We start from the raw sequence: 17,039 nt of genomic DNA, 5'->3' as shown, positions 1-17,039 counted from the left end.
TGCACATTTTATATACACATATATTATATATACATGAGTGCAAAATTCACATAAAATAATAAGTATTAAAACATATATTTAAGGGCTGGAGATGTGGCTCAGCGGTAGCGCGCTCGCCTGGCGTGCGTGCGGCCCGGGTTCGATCCTCAGCACCACATACCAACAAAGATGTTGTGTCCGCCGAGAACTAAAAAATAAATATTAAAAAATTTTCTCTCTCTCTCTCTCTCTCTCTCTCTCTCTCCTCTCTCACTCTCTCTTTAAAAAAAAAACATATTTAAATTGTAACTCATCATGGTCCACATTTTATAGTAAAATTAAGCCCTGAAGGGGAAAAAAGTTATTAAGAAAACAACCAAAAACGCCTTAACCTACTCTGATTTCACTGGATCAATGCTTTTTAGAGTTGAGAATATGAGATAATGAGCCACTCAATGAATAAACATAAAATTTTCCTAATTAAAATAAAATCTCCAATTCTTCTATTCCTTCTTTTCTCTCCGAGACTGTTGTTTCTAATTGTGTTTGTGAAATATCAATACTAAGGTTTTATTTCAAATGGGTAAACCTTGGGACATTTCTGAATACTCTGAATTACGTACTCAAATTACTCTATGCTGGGATTTAAAAATCAGTCAATTGCATAGTTTTTAACTGCATGATACCCTTTGGCTTATATTTGAACCATGAGGAAACTTTTTTATTTCTATTCAGGGAATAAATGATTGTGAAAGCAAAATTAGAATAGCTCCAAATGTATTAAAGTTAAACTGTGTAAGACTGTTTTCATTAATATTTTGTTAAAAATAAATTTAGGTGGAGGTCAATTTTGTAGATAAGTGCTCAAAATTTAGTGCTTCTAGAATCTTTGAAAGACAGGATATGTCAACTCATTACTTCTGAAATGCTATAACTAACTATATGATATTTCCTCTGTACATTTTGTTTCACTGAAGAAAGAGGTAATCATTATTATAAAATAATTAAATTATCAGATACTTCAATAAGTTTTTAGTACTACAAAGGAGAAGAACAGTATAATAAATATCTCAGCACCAAAAAATTTAGCAGAGTCATAAGCCATAGTGTGACTGAATGGATGTATCATCATTGATTTTAAAAAGAGAGGACAACATCTGGATTATAGCATGACTCATATTATCAGACATTCATATAGGCACACCTCAAAATCTCCAAAATTTCCTATGTGAACAGGTATCATTTCTACATTACAACTGGTGAATAAGAGTATGTGTAAATATTGATAATGAATCCTTTTTTGTCTTGTGAAGGTTAATAACTTTGAAAATATTTTAAGAAATATCCTTCTAACTATATGTATAAAGATGCTCTCTTGTAACCAAATATAGCCATGAAAGAGGTTAAGGTCTAGATTGATAGGCTTAACTTCTTACCTTTAGACTTACTTATTTGTAACTTTGGCTACTTGAAACCTGGAGTAGAGATTATCTTTTCATATCTTGGTCGAATAATTCACCATGTATTATTTGGAAAACAGGCCAGGGCAAGCCATAAAGGGGTCACTGACAACTTCTTCCCTCTCTGTGCCCAAAGGAAAGGAAACCTCATCTCTTCATCACCAACCCCTTGTGCACCTAATCCTGGGAACCAGTTGTCCATGACCTGCCCACTTATGTTGTGATTCACCCAGCAGCATGTGCTGTCCACTTCAGCCTGATAAAAATAAAGTCCCCATTCACAAGAAAGCAGGACCTCTGACTTTTACAATTTGGGATATCCTAGTGACTTTCTCTGGAATTTTTAACCCTATTTATGTTGTATATGAAATAAATTTTAATGTATGTGTTGGGGATTATATATAAATTAGTAAATTATAAGATTAGACATTGCCTGAAGACACTTCTTCTACCTTGTCTAATAAGGAAGGTAATATTAATAGTTCGGCATTTGTGGAAAACATTATCTATAGCTAATAATAAGGCACATTTTATATAACATGTATAAGGTTTTCCTAGCCCATGAACTTCATATAAATGAATTGTTCTATTAAAATATTAATAAAGAGAAACTTTAACTATTTGCAACCACTACAGATATCTTCTGGAAAAAACCTTAAACAATGTTTATATAATTGTCCTTCTAGGACAAAAAAATGTTCTATTCGTTGTCATAATCACATCGCAGTGACTTTAGATCTTGAGTATCCAACATTAGACGTATTTTTTTCAAGTGTTTGAAAGTTTATTGGTAATTTGGGTGATAAATAATGTCTATTTGTAGCTTTAGTATAAAGTACATTACTTTTTCGGTTGTGAGCTCATTTAATCTTTTATGTGGGATTTTAATTATATTGCAGGTAGAGAACATTTTAATACAACAACTTGATTTTACATATAAATCTAAGCCTTCCTTTGGAGTTTCAATGTTTATTGTCTTTGAAACATTTAGTTCTCATGGCACCACATTATCTCACTAATCGAAGCATTAACAAATATTGATTAATTGTTTACCATTTGTAAGGCAACTTATTGAGTACAGGGTATATCTAGAGAAATGAAACCATTATCTCAAACCCTCAAATCCAGTTTTGTGAGGGAAAGTAAAGAGGGAAGGGTAAGGAAAAATTTGTAACTATAGCAACAATTAACAACAATGCACAAAAATGCCAATAGAGAGATACAGTGTAGTATGATACTCACATAAGGAAAACGGTTATAAGAAGAGACTTTATGTATGTGAGATGAGACTTTATAGGTAAAATTTTATAAGTGAGAAAAAAATTGAAAGCAGAGGAAAGAGTGCTTTTGCAAAGATATAGCTGAAAATTTTTTAAAAAACAGTGTTTAAGGAAAGCATACATTCACTACTCATCTAACTCAATTATTCACATTTAAAAAGATTTTTATAAGCACCTGACCTCTGCTTCTTTCTTCTGCCTCCTTACTCTAGTTCTGTTATCCAGTCCTATTCAACTATTTAAAGTTGGTTCAAACTTGATGATACTTTATCTCACAGCTTTCTTCACCCCTTCAACTTCCATATCCCTTTCAGTCATCTAAATTTTAAAGAGTTAAGCTAGACTAATTGGAAACCTTGTCTGACCTCAAGAATGGGATGAATTAAGTGCTTTTTGTGGGGCTTCTACTGCACCCTGTATTTACTCTGTTAAGGAATCTTTCACCTTATTCTAAATGTTTATTCATCTGCTAACTCTCCCCCGCCTAGTTATTATGCTCTTTAACCCATTTTGTCCCAATATCCCAGATGTGGAGCCTCTATGAAAATTTAAATACAGTAGATAATGTAATTATATGAGAATGAGAAAATATTATTCCATGAAAATTATAATATAATATGTAAGCTCTATATCATGAGTTCAACCTATTTTAATGTACCTATGTTAATTTTGTTGAATATTTGCAAAATTGAAAACTTGGGAGTTAATGGGTTAATGAAGCACAGATTGTATGGCATTCAACATTGTATCCATACTATAAACAACACAATAAATATGTAGCAATTTGAATTTTTAGATCTAGTTCTAAAAAACATATTAAACAACTAAAATATTCTACACATGGGCAGTTACTGCCTCTAATGATCACATCATCTTTTAAAGTGGTTCTCAAAATGTGATTCCCATACCAATAGCATGAGCATCACTTAGGACTCTGTTTTTTTTAAAAAAATTGTGTGCCTTACTCCACACTCCCACTTGATGAAAAACTCTGGGGAGTAAAATTCAGCAACATGCCTTTCAGCTAGCCTTCATGATGACACATTATAATCTTTGAAATTCACATTAAAGTGAAATAATCACAGATAAAACTGTACCAATGTTAAAAGGACCTATATGAGGAAGGTTCTTTTTTTAAAATATTTTTAGTGTAGTTGGACATAATGCATTTATTTTTATGTAGTGCTGAGAATCAAACCCAGTGCCTCGCACATGCTAGGCAAGCGCTCTACCACTGAGTCACAACTCCAGCCCCAAGGATTGATACTTTAGTTGGGCTTTTGGAGAGCTAAGCAAACATTTTGAAAGGAAGAATTCTTTTACACATAGCAATGTTTTGGACCTGCAAAAGACTAGAAGCAAAAAGGCAGGTGAGGATTGTTTTAAGTCTAGCCAAGTACATACCCAAGCCAGGACTAAGGCAGTAAGAAGAGGTATTAATTGTGAGCATCTATGTTTAGGACATGTACATGGATTTAAAAAAGGAAAACAGTCACAGGTGATGCCAAATTCCAAACCTGATAGTGCACTTATTATTTTGATGAATGAAAGCAAGGAAATAATAGGCTTGAGTTTTTAAAATATTGCTTTTATTTGGGTTACCAGTAGCTGTTCAGTTGAAATTACTTACCGTGTTGTAGAATCTACCATACCTAAATATAATTTCTAGCTTTGTAGTCTTGGATAAGAAAAAAATATTTTTTTGCTTCAATATCTTCCTGTTCAAAATCAGCTTAATAGCTTACCTCATTGGCTGTTGTAAAAATGAAAATACACATTAAAATAATTTAATATAGATATGAAGAATCTAGTAGAGTGAATTGTTGGTCCTTGATTATTCAGTGTATTTAGCAACTATTAGCGTCAATGAACTGAACAATTGAAAATAGATGACTCAAGCTCTTGTTAGGAAACAGAGGTAGTTAGATGTTGGAGTCATATGCAGGAAGTTGTTAATGGAAAATCAAGAAAGAGAAACGATTATTATAAAAAGAACATAAAAATATTAGAAACTGTCTAATATTTAACCTAGAGGAAAAAAAACCCTACATTTACTGGTGCTGAGAAGAAAAGAAGATGGAAGACACATAGGCAGAGACATATCAGGACCACATTCCTTTACTCAAACTAATCTGTTATCTATTTGCTTGTTCCTACCCATTCTGTTTTGGGGACTGTAATGTATTGTGACATTGGAAGTCACCTAATTATTTGGCCTGAGCAAGAATATTTCAATATCTCTTTTGATATAAAGCTCAGTATTTCACCAGTCAGCCAGTTCCCTTTTTGGAACTTACTATATTTGTTTTACATTTTTATCCATACCTATTATCTCTTTAAATTGTGTGCCTTATTTGATTTCTTCTTATTTCAGTGACTTATAATATTATATTAGTAGCCACTAGGACCCCTTTCTTCATTCCTTCAAAGATCCATTTATCTCCTAGTACATAAATTTTTTATTATAGTCAGTGGAAAGAATACCTTCATTTTCCATATTATTAGTATATCTTTACATTAATTTTCCATATCATTATTATATCTTTATATGTGTTCTCATTCAAGCCTATTATACTTAATATTTTAAAACTATAGCCAGAAACTTAAATGAGAAAATGGAAAACTAACCTTAAAATTATTAACTTGAGTTAATTATATATTTCATATGTATTGGCATATGTATATTGAAGGACTGATAGAGTTAAAACATACTTGTGTTGTTGAGAAAAAATGTTATATATAAGTTGTAAATTACTCAGTCAGGCTTCATTCCTACTCAGTAATTTCTGTGTGAAACTGATAATGCTTAAGTGGAATATCTACTGAAATCATTCATTGACTCAAAAATCAGGATGTAATGTAATTCTTGAATTATTGACTATATCTGACTAATAAATTTGTATTTGATTTTGCCAATCATCTAAAAAATACCATGAGCAAAGCAGATTTTATTTCCCCATCTCTACCTTTTAGTGTTTTATTTTAAATATTGTTCTTTGGTTTTTGTGGAGATTTTCCATCTATCACAAGCAATCCCAATTAGTTAATTTATAAATTTCATGTTCTTCCAATTGAAACTACCGTTATTCATAAATAAATTCATGTATTTTTTTCTTTTTACTATCTATAAAAGTAACTCATTTCATTGCCAAATTTCAGGAAATAGAAGTACAAAGATGAAAGTACATATTGCAGTTCTCACTTCCTTTTAATGTAACCACCATTAATGGTGTGTATATCTTTTGGACTTCCATAGCTATATATATATATATATATATATTAACAAAAGTAGAATTAAATGACACCTGCTATTTTGGAACGTACTTTGTTTTTCACAATTTTAATATCCCTTACTAATAGACATTTATATAATATTCAACTTTTGGTTGGTTTAAATCATACTGTGACACATATATTATACATTTCCCTTTGTGATTTTTGTACAGTCATCTTCTTGTGGTACTGGAAGTAGAATTGGGGAGCCAAAGTTATTTACTATATATGATCCTTGGTGTATGTTTGCTTGCTTTTGTTTAAAACATTCTTAATGTTATATCAATGATAATACAAAGGTTGACATAAAAGTAGTAACATTATATATCCAATAAAATAATATTCAGCTGTAAAATTAAAACCCACCAAAATTAACATTCTCACCAAAATTAAAATTAAAAAACACCAAAAATTAATATTCCACTTTTTCATGGAAAAACAATTCTAATTTTTAAATTATTGCTGCAAAAATTAAATAGAAAGTGTGAAAGAATAGGAGGAATCAAATTGTACTGAACATTTCACAACCAAACACCATGTAGCCTTTAAAATCTTCAATTAGTCAACAATGATCACATTATAGTGTAAAATGGAAAGAAATTGCTTAGTAGAAATAATGTATAATTCATTGTTGAGAATAGATATGCTGGAAGAAAGATATGGCTATCACATATGGGGTTTTAGTATAGTCAGCAATTATTTGAATACATTATTCAGCTTATTAATGATTATCATTAATAGTTCTTTCCTAAATTCTCTATAAACATGTTTTATCCCTCCAAACATAACTCAAAATTTCTCTCTTTTTTTGGCAAACAAAATGATCACTTGTATTTAAACTAATTTTTCTTTGATACTTAGCTTGTAAAAATGGCTTTAAGGACACTACTTAGCTATTAGAGGGATGAGAATCAATGTAATATACCTTTGGACATATAACAGTCCCCATTTACATATAACAAGAGGCATTCAACCAGTTCTGTAACTCTGCTAGATCTGCATTAACATGTTTTTAACTGACAGCCTCTTACTCATCTTAGCCATATATCATAATAATCATTTTGACTCATATCTGAGACCCCTGAAGTTTTAAGAATTATAGCATCTTGCTTCTTTTTTCCCTGACTCCTTCTATTCATCATCACTCAATTCTGCTGTAGTTGAGGTTATAATTTACATAAATGCTTATTAAATATACTTACATCTGTTGTTATACCACACAGGCTTCATTCCAGGTTACTTCTTTATAGTGCATAGGGGCCTTTCTTCTTTTGGTGAAATGCTCATCTCTCTAGCTTGAGTTAAGATTTTCCAGGCAAACATGGTGAATAGCAGACAAAAGACTTGCATTCTCTTTCACTTGGGTGCCTTCAAAAACTAGATCACTGTTTATACTATTTGCTAAATTGTTTGCAATCCAGGATAAATTTGACCCAGTGTAATTGTATAACAACACATCCTAGAATATTATAACACATTAGAGTTGGGACAAAAGGTTTTTCACTGTTTTAAATATGAAGTATATTTTTTAAAAGCAAATATTAGAATAATAAATATTTTAATGTATTTCTTTAAAGCATAGTTCTAGGATTTCAGTTACCTGATACTGTATTACTAGTCTGTTTTAAAAGCATACTAACAAAAAGTATTCTATGTTCAGAATTTTAAAAGGATGATGAGTGAAGTAATTTAACATGAATAACCATGGAGCCAGGTTTCAAAACATTTATTAAGTATTTGGCTTAATTATATAACGTGTTTTAAGGTGATATTCAAATAGAAAGGCTTCATTAAATTTGACACGCCATATTTTACGTTTATAGGGTTATTTGGAACACATTTCCAATAGCTGCCTCATTGGAGTAGCATTACCTTGTCATTTATTATCCTATCTTTATAGCATGGTAAAAGGTTCATTTATTGATGCTATCATCCTTGCATCAGAATGTTGCCTTGGTGTGTCAGTATTAGCTATTGGTAGTATAATGTCAGTGTATTTTAGAGATACTTGTAACCACAGATCTCTAAAAGATGGTGATGAGAAAGCATGTGGTGTAGTTTGTAAGCTCAGGACATTGCCAAATCCTTGTTTTCTGGCATGTGGACTTTCAAATTGTGCTTATGAATAGAGCTTGGATTTCTACCTAGCAGCTAAGCAGCATTAATGGTGACATAATTTCTTTAAATTCTAAATTATTCCAATGATTAGGATACAGTTTTACTCTCTGCTTTAACATCGTAAATGTCCATTATGTTGTCTCATAATTATATGGACTTTAATGCAGTAACATGGTTAATAAATTCAAAGATAAAATTTCTTTTTTGAGTATATATCTCCTGAAAATTGATAGGATGATACACCAATTATGTGATTTTTTTTTACTAATCTTATTAAAGGGGGAGAACATTAAATCTTTGAATACTGTACCTCAATTTTATTGTAATGATTTTGCTGGTTACCAGGTGGGGTGGCAGTTGAAAAATTTGGTGAATGCACTACGAGAGGACCCGAGTGGTGTTATCTTAACTTTGAAAAAGCGACCTCAGAGCATGCTTACCTCAGCACCAGCTTTACTGAAAAATATGAGATGGAAGCCCCTTGCTCTGCAGGTAATGAAGCTTAATCATAAGTCATACACCATCATTTTAGCCATAGATTATCTCAGTAATGCTTCTTTATTGTGCCTCATCTCAGCAGCATATGGATTTAATCTTGTATGCTTTTGAAAATTTGTTTGTGAAATGATCTCTTCACAGCTTATCTTAATAGGCTTAATCGTCATGAAATCTGAGAAAGTAACTAAAACCCAAATGATAAAGAACTCTGCCTTAATTTATAAACACTTAAAGCATAATTCCAAAAAGCCACAAATATATCATGCCAAAATATGGGTAGAATTGAAAGTAAGAGATTTCATTTTTGTGATATAATCTTCTGTTTTATAGGTTATAACTGCATATGCTTCTGGAAGAAGCTAGATGATATGTTAAAGAATTCTTTTAAATCAGGTTATAAGATAGTGATAGTAATTTGTGGACAGTAGGAAGATAAGTTTTAAATTTTAATTAAAATTTACCTAGTCCATTCCTCCCGAGTGTTTTTGACTTTTCTATCTTGTAGAATAGCCAAAATAGAGAAATTGTCACATTAAAATTTTTGCATTTTTATTCAGCATGAAATATCACTCTAAAATATTATGCTGGATATTGACAAATTAATTAGGAGATATCTATAAAGTTATAAAAGTATTCTAGCTGGAAAAAGGCAATGAAGTAATACATTTCCTTTCATTTCAATTAGAATGTAATATTTAAACATATCGTAGAATTTTTTCTCTTGCAAAACCTGCATTTTTAAATATTTTTGGTTAATTTTAGTTGTAGTTGGACACAATACCTTTATTTTATTTATATGTGGTGCTGAGGATTGAACCCAGTGCCGCATGTGCTAGGCAAGTGCTCTACTGCAGAGCCACAACCCCAGCCCCCAAAACCTGCATTTTTAAATTACCTTTTTGTAGAAGTCAAATTTTTAAAAAAATTGCCCATTGCTCAGATTAAAAAAGAGAAGGAATATATGGAAATGCATTATTGTCACTGGTATGCAAATTGTTGTTAAGCTTGATATTAGTACTTTTTACCATTCATAATTTTTTCCCTAGTTCTCTATTACACATGACTGGCCTTTTGGATTATGATGATTTTTCATTGTCTAAAACTTTAATTATTATTAACATCAAAGTTATCATTATACTTAAGTCATATAAAAACACATAAAATGTTACAACATTAAGATCTTTAAATTTTTAATGGGAATCTATTTTTCAAATTAATAAATTTAAACTGAATTGATATGTCCAAATGCATTTGACCTACAGTATTTGTTATTAAATATATTTGATGATCATTAAAGTTCAGAGGCCAGTGCTTGCCTCATTAAGTCATAGATGAACAGATCAGACTTTCCCATCACATCATTTTTTTTTTTCTTACTGCATTTCAAATTGCTTTGTTGTTCCACTCTGGAGTTTTCTATTGAAATGTCTTCCCCAAGATCCTTCTTCAAAGTCTGAAAAGGTGGGCACCCTGAAGAGGCCCATACTTTCAGCCATTAGGCATTGTTCTCTGTATATGTCTACTTAAACTTAACAGTCTTTTCTAGTCCCTCATAAAGGGACTTGAACACCAAAAAGATCCTGGTTTCTTGTTGATCTGTGTGTTCTGTTTGAGGAAATGTATCTAGCTAATAAATTGATAATTTGTTCCTCTGTTGGATTTTTTTAGACAAATGCAAACTGGAGAGTTAAGATAATAGCTGTACCCAATTAAGAATAACTTTTATGTAAAATGCCGAAATAATTGAAAGACCAATATTTTGTTACACATACATTTAGTATATGTATTCAAAGCTAGAGTACAAAAACTATAGTTTTAAAAATTACCTCACATCATTTCTTACCTATAATTATAATAGATTTTTAAAGTATTGTTTCTAAGTCCATTTCTAAATACCAAGAAATTTGCCTTCTTATATTATTAATTGTTTATTCCTTATTGCTTATTCAGTTATGCTGAGTATATTTGTAAATTTTTTCAGAATGCAAAAATCTGAAAAAGGGAAACCAAAATTTATATGTGTTTATATATTTATCAACATATTTGTAAATTCATTATTTCAACTGAATTTGGTTCACCTAAAATGTATTGGCAATGGTCAATCATCTGTATATTAGTCATGCTATTATGGAGAAAAAACTACTTTTAACATCTTTGAAAATTGCTTCAGTGCTTTACTTTTTTTACAGATTAGAAGGAAGAATATTATTATTAATTCAATACTTGCAGTTGGTGTTAAAACAAGGTCTTAAAAAAAAAAGGAGTAAGGGTAATGGATAAGTTCTTTAATATACAATCCTTACACCTCTGCCAAATGTCCCTGCATCCTGTTTTGAGGACCTGAAATTGTACCATTATAGAATTCTTTATCTTAAGACTTTGATATATGCTAAAATGCAGACACTTGGAAGCATAATGGAAATTATCTGGTCAGAAATTCCATAGAATATAAATTCTGATACAACCAAAAATGAACAAAATTTTAGGGTACCAGGATCTCAAGATTGAAGTTAGACTGCCTCCAAAGGGTTAAAAGTCACAGAAATAGTGGGATAAGATGGTTTTGCAGGCAGCTGTGAAATTTTTCATGCTATACCTGAGGTCATGTTTTCTTCCTAGTGCCTAAGGAACAACCTCAGATGTGAAGCTTAAGTGCTAAACATAGTACTAATCCTCTGTGTAGGTACAAGTGCCATTCTTATTGTTCTTGCTTCTGTTATGTATATAAATAAGTTGGAGAAAAATACCCATTAACTCATCTAAATATAACTCTTCAGCACTCAACCTTGAATAACTGTGCATTAGATTATTTCCTTTTTCATAGAGGTACTGGTATTCTACTAAGAATTGCTTAAATTGGAGGCTACTAAAATCTGTGATGTTTATTTATCTGGTATGTCTTTTTCTTAGACTATACCAGTCTTAATAGATATTAGCATTTTCAGATAAAATATAGCAAAGTTCAAGTAGACACTAGTACATGCATCTTTTTTTAAAAAATTTATTCTAACATAATGGTTTTAAAATTAATAAGGAAAATTGTTATCTATACAAATAAAATATAGTCTTAGATACTCTAATGTAACTTTAATAAAAGTAGTTCTATTTTTAAATGTTTAAAAAGATAGTGACTTCTAATATTCATTAACTACAATGATGAATTTTAATTTGGATTTTCTTTTGATACTTATTGATAACATTATAGTGAAATAAACAAAAGCATACAATTCAACTTCATACTCACAGAGCAATTTCATCAGTACATTTCATAAAATTTGGCAGCTCTTCTGAAAAATTTCTGATTTCTCAAACATATGTGATAGAACTGAAGGACTTAAAAATTCTTTAATTAAATACTACAAGCAGATTTAATTATATTTGAAAGTTTTAATTCTGTTATTTGCATACTTTCATAAATGGCAGAGACATTTTACTTGAGGTAGAATCTTTATTGTAAGAAGCAAGGGATTCCTTGCTTTCTGGGAACTATTTCTCAAACTTAATTGCACCCTTTATTAATTTCCTGGATTTAGGTAAGCATGTTGATTGTTTATGGTCAAGTTCTAATTTGATGAAAAAAATTTCCAGGGAACTGTGGATAAACCTCAAGGTATATTGGATATTTTAAATTAGTACGTGTAATAGCATGCATGGGAAGTATCATTTCTTTTTAAAAGAAATATCTTGAACTATTAGCTAGACACTGAAAGTTCCTTGAAATTATCACTGGGAATCAGTGATTTTTGTAAATTTAATAATCCAGTTTTTTGGGAGCAGAATGCATCTCATAAATAATCATTAAAACAATGCTGGAATTCAACAAACTGATTTAGATATTGTTACATTAGCTGTATAATTAGAATTATATTCTTAAACTGTATTCCAATACATAAATTTCTTATGTTGATACCATAGTTACTTGTGTGATTTTTGTGCTTTTCTATTTAAATTGTATTGTTTAGTATTACCTCAATGACATTTTTACAGGATATTTAAACACCTTTGAGCAAAAACAGAAATAGAAAATAATCCTAACATTAAACTTTGTCTGTCAATTAGTGTAACAACTGGAGAATGCTGATGACATTACATTTCAACTATATACAGATATGAATGGTTAAATTTATTCCATAAAAGTCAAAACACAAAAGTAGCAATAAAATTTATTTCAATATCTAAGTTATGGGTTGGTGTGACTGAAATAAAAATTAGTGACAGAAAGTTTATATGTTTCTGAGAATTTTATTTTAACAGCATGTTTTGAAAAGGACAAAAACTAATATTAGATATGACACTAGAGAAAAATGCGTTTTAAAAAATGTAATTGTGCTAACTAGAAGACAATAACAGTTGTTATGTTTTACATGTTCGAATTAGCAAATAGCTACAAGCAATTGTCATATCAGCTTTTAACTCACCAATCTTTAAGTAAATCAATTAAAGAATTTTAAGTCACATTTGTGTTTTTGAGTCAAATGCTTTTACAGTTAGCAATGACAACAAATAATCAACTAATAATGAAAATATTAGCCATACTTTTTAAATTAATATCCTAAAAATGATGTTTACTGTAATTTGAAAGATGTTGCAGTTTAATTATATTCATAAAATTGGACATCACATAATTAATATATGAGTGTTAGACTCAATACAGTGTGCAAAAGTTGATTTGGTGAAAAAAAAAGACATTTTTTTACGGTGACTCTGAAGTCTATATTAGTTATATATTGTGTTATTCCATACATATATTTATGCTCATATATCTGTATTTTAACATAGGCAAATATGATTTCCTGATTGAATCTATGGTCAGAAAAATATCTGTTTTCTTTGTAGTAAAATAGAAAATAAAGTTACATATTTACAAAAGAAGACTCAAATCTTTTGTATTTATAAGCTTGAATTCTAAAAGAAGCTATGAAATAACTGAGAATGGGACAATGTTGAATACATGCGCTTCCCTTGCTTAAGTTCCAAATAATTTACTACTTAAGAAAAGTTTGGCCAGGAAAAACTGTATTGAGTAATTTTCCAAATTAGATCTAACATTCTTTACATGATAAAGAAACTTACAATTTGTACACAAATTCTTGCCTTCCAAAAATCCAGAATACATTTTCTGTGGACATTTGTTTAGATGATTAAGGAAAGAGTTGTTAATATAAAGTAGTGTTCTGATACTAGTATTGGGGAATTATAATGTGTCTAAACTGAGTAAGGTCTTGTATAAAAGTCCTGTTTTAGAATATTGGGGTGTTGTGATCCACTTGTTTGTGTTTGTTCCCAAGAGTGAATAAAATAAATGGCCAGGTTTATATTTGATGTAATCATTTGTATCTCAGTGGGTATCCTCACCCCCAGAAGGCAAAATCAAACTCTATGTGATCTCGGCATCAGTGACTTTTAAAGCTAACTACGTAACATAGTGTTTTAATCTTTAAAGTTGAGGTCATTCTTTATATTGTTGTTTCTTTCGAGACTATTATGGTTCTTATCAAAGCTGGGTCACTTTCTATACAGAAAGACAACTAAATTTACATTTTAACATCTCTTGCCAAGAGATTTCCTTATATATAGAAGTTCTTTTTCCATAGTCTTTACGACCATATGGGTTTCAGAGGTACAGAATCCTTCCCAGAAGTGCTCAGTTATCTTAGAGACATTAGAATTGGGAGGCACAAAGATAAGACGTGAGCCATCAGAGTATTTAAAGTGAGATTTCATTGATTCCTTACAAAAGCTTGAAGTTCAATTTTTGGAACAATCACAATCTTCCAATGATGTTTAAGCTGGATGAGTAGGATATTATTGCTAAAGTTATTGCTTATGATCTAGAGGCAGATTTGTGCCATATCATATTTTAAGATACAAATTTAAAGTGTTTATATAGTTTAAATTGATACTATGAAAATGTGTATGTAAGTTTTACTTAAAAGATCTCTGAGTCCTGTTGACAGCAGTAAGTTATAATTAATTGATCTAGGATTATAAATATATGTTTAAAGATGATGCATTAGATTACTTAGAATTTGAACATTTATAGAGATAAATGTCAGTGTCCCCTCAAAATCTATCAGATTTGTTTTTAACAACATACATGCAAATGTGTCTTTGCTGTTGGCGCCTCATTGAATATGTACAAGGAGAGCTTTATGTCACAAGGATCATTTAGAAATGACAAATAAATGATATGACCAGATCCTCCAAGGAAATAAACCACTTTGGATGGGATTCATAATGGATCTACATCATACTTGATTGCCATAGTGGATCAGGCTATACTGAAGCTTTATGCTTACTTGAATAATAAGGTGCAGTCCTAAAGTAATACTCTTGTGTTTTATACATAAATGTTGGTAGTTCATAATTCTCTTCCCATACAGATTTTACCAATATAGGGTCAGAATGTCAAAATGGTAAAAGAAAAGAATATTACCCTTTATTACTGCACTTTTTCTTAATTTGGAAACCCTTTATAGTACAATGGTAACTGTTTTTGTTATGTTATGGACAAATTATCAAAAGTAAATGTTGCTAGGATAAGAGACACTCTCTTTTTACATTATTATACTCTTATTTAGTTTTATAATCTAAGGAATATGCTTATTAAATTGCTAAGCGAACTCCATTTTTGAGTTGAGGGAAACTATGTTTGTTATAATCTGTGTATTTTCACATGAATGATTATTGGTGGTAGGTGTATTTTTAATGCTGCTTGTTAAATAAGAATTTCTCACTGATAATTTCAGCTAATTGCATCATTCATTCTGTGATTCAGTTTTACCTAACTTTCTAGAGTTCTTTAATGCCTTTTTCATTCTTTAGTCATTTAAGTTTGCACTCTTTTCCACCATTAAAATTTTTAAGAGATTATAATCTTAAATCTTCCCAGAGTTCTTTTGGGTTAAGAATCTATTTTTATTTTCTCATGAAGCTTCTAATTTAACATACTGTATTTTCCCCCTTGCCTAATGTCTGAGTTGTTTTTTTTAAATGAAACTCTAACTAGACGTGGCAGTGCACACCTATAATCCCAGAGGCTCGAGAGGCTGAAGCAGGAGGATTGCAAATTCAAAGCCAGCCTCAGCGATTTAGCAAGGCCCTAAGCAATTTAGTGAAACTCAGTCTCAAAATAAAAAATAAAATAAGGGCTGAGGATGTACATCAGTGGTTAAGCATCCCTGGGTTCAATTCCTGGTATAAAAAATGTTGTTCTCAAAAAGAATGACTACTTTCTCATCTTTATTATCTTGACAATAATAGCATGATAAGTAAACAGAAATATACTGAATATATTGAATAATTTACTATGAACTTCACTTGGTAATTAAGCATATACATAAGCTAGATTATATAACTACTTGAGAAACTAGTTGAAATATTTTCTATGATTTACCAGTCAATAAAATATGAAACCAGTTTAGTTAAACAACAGGATTGACTAATTCTTTTTTTCTCTGTAAAAACAAGTTTTTTTAATTGAACCAGCTTGACATAATCAAATCTTTTATCTATTCAAATACTTTAAAGTCTTTTTTCTCTCTGTATTTGCCAATTTAGCTAATCATATTAACTGATGATGCTAGTAGCAACTCCTTGCTGAAAATAGAAACCTTGAAAAATAGCAATTTGAAGCAAGTTGACATGGTTAATATTGAATTTTCCTAGAAAGGAAAAGGTACAGGTACCATAGGTTGACCATCCTGGTAATAGTCCAGGCAAAATATAATATTTTATTAGTTTTTATCTGATACTTAAGGAATATGTTGAATATACTTGTAACCATTTACTACTACTGTTTTTTCCCTTATTTCTTGTTTGGGGAGAAGATGATAGGTACTACCCAAGAAAAGTAACACACAGTTCTGTAGATGGTGGAAGAAAAGGAGAGAAATCCTCAAACTAGAAAAAGTGACACTAAAATTGTAGAAAGACAAATAAGTGTGGTAGATTATTTTTAAAAGCTTATACTTTAAAACTTGGTATGAAGTTTTAAGATATTTTAAAGTAAGAGATCTATTGGAGCATTTTAAAAGCATATTGAGTATTAGCTTTTCTGTCAGTGCATCAGTTTTAAATTATTGGAAAATAATATACTGTGTAACAAAATTTTTCTTTACTGCATTTCTATTATGGTGAAATTTTCATCAGACTTATTATTTAGTGTCATCTACATTTAGAGCCAAGTTATACTTACAGAGAGGAAAACAACTATAAACAGTCACATAATAGTGACTATAGATTACATAGATGTAACACTGAACATAAACATGTTATCTCTAAACATGTTATTCAACGATCTATTGCAGAGGTGTGCAACACAACCTCAAAATAATGCAGTTGTTCCTTTAGGCTTCATGGTGTTCATCAGTATAAGTGGCTCCTCTGATTACTTATATAATCTTAAGATTTCCTGTTGCCAAGAGTTTTG

General features: G+C 30.5%; 1 protein-coding gene across 4 annotated transcripts in view; it reads left to right on the top strand.

Moving 5' to 3' along the window:
• The window catches only part of Cnksr2 (connector enhancer of kinase suppressor of Ras 2), a 262,226-nt gene that overhangs the window by 128,488 nt on the left and 116,699 nt on the right, over nucleotides 1-17,039 (top strand). For 2 of the 4 annotated variants that reach the window (XM_077794032.1, XM_077794031.1), the window contains exon 9: nucleotides 8,456-8,602. The exons of the other annotated variants lie outside the window; for them this stretch is intronic. In XM_077794032.1, the coding sequence (XP_077650158.1) occupies nucleotides 8,456-8,602 (147 nt within the window). The remainder of the gene's footprint in view (nucleotides 1-8,455; nucleotides 8,603-17,039) is intronic. 4 annotated transcript variants of the gene reach the window in all.

The sequence above is a fragment of the Urocitellus parryii genome, chromosome X (genome assembly GCF_045843805.1).
Source record: "Urocitellus parryii isolate mUroPar1 chromosome X, mUroPar1.hap1, whole genome shotgun sequence".
NCBI lineage: Eukaryota > Metazoa > Chordata > Mammalia > Rodentia > Sciuridae > Urocitellus > Urocitellus parryii.
This window is presented reverse-complemented; position numbering and strand designations above follow the sequence as displayed.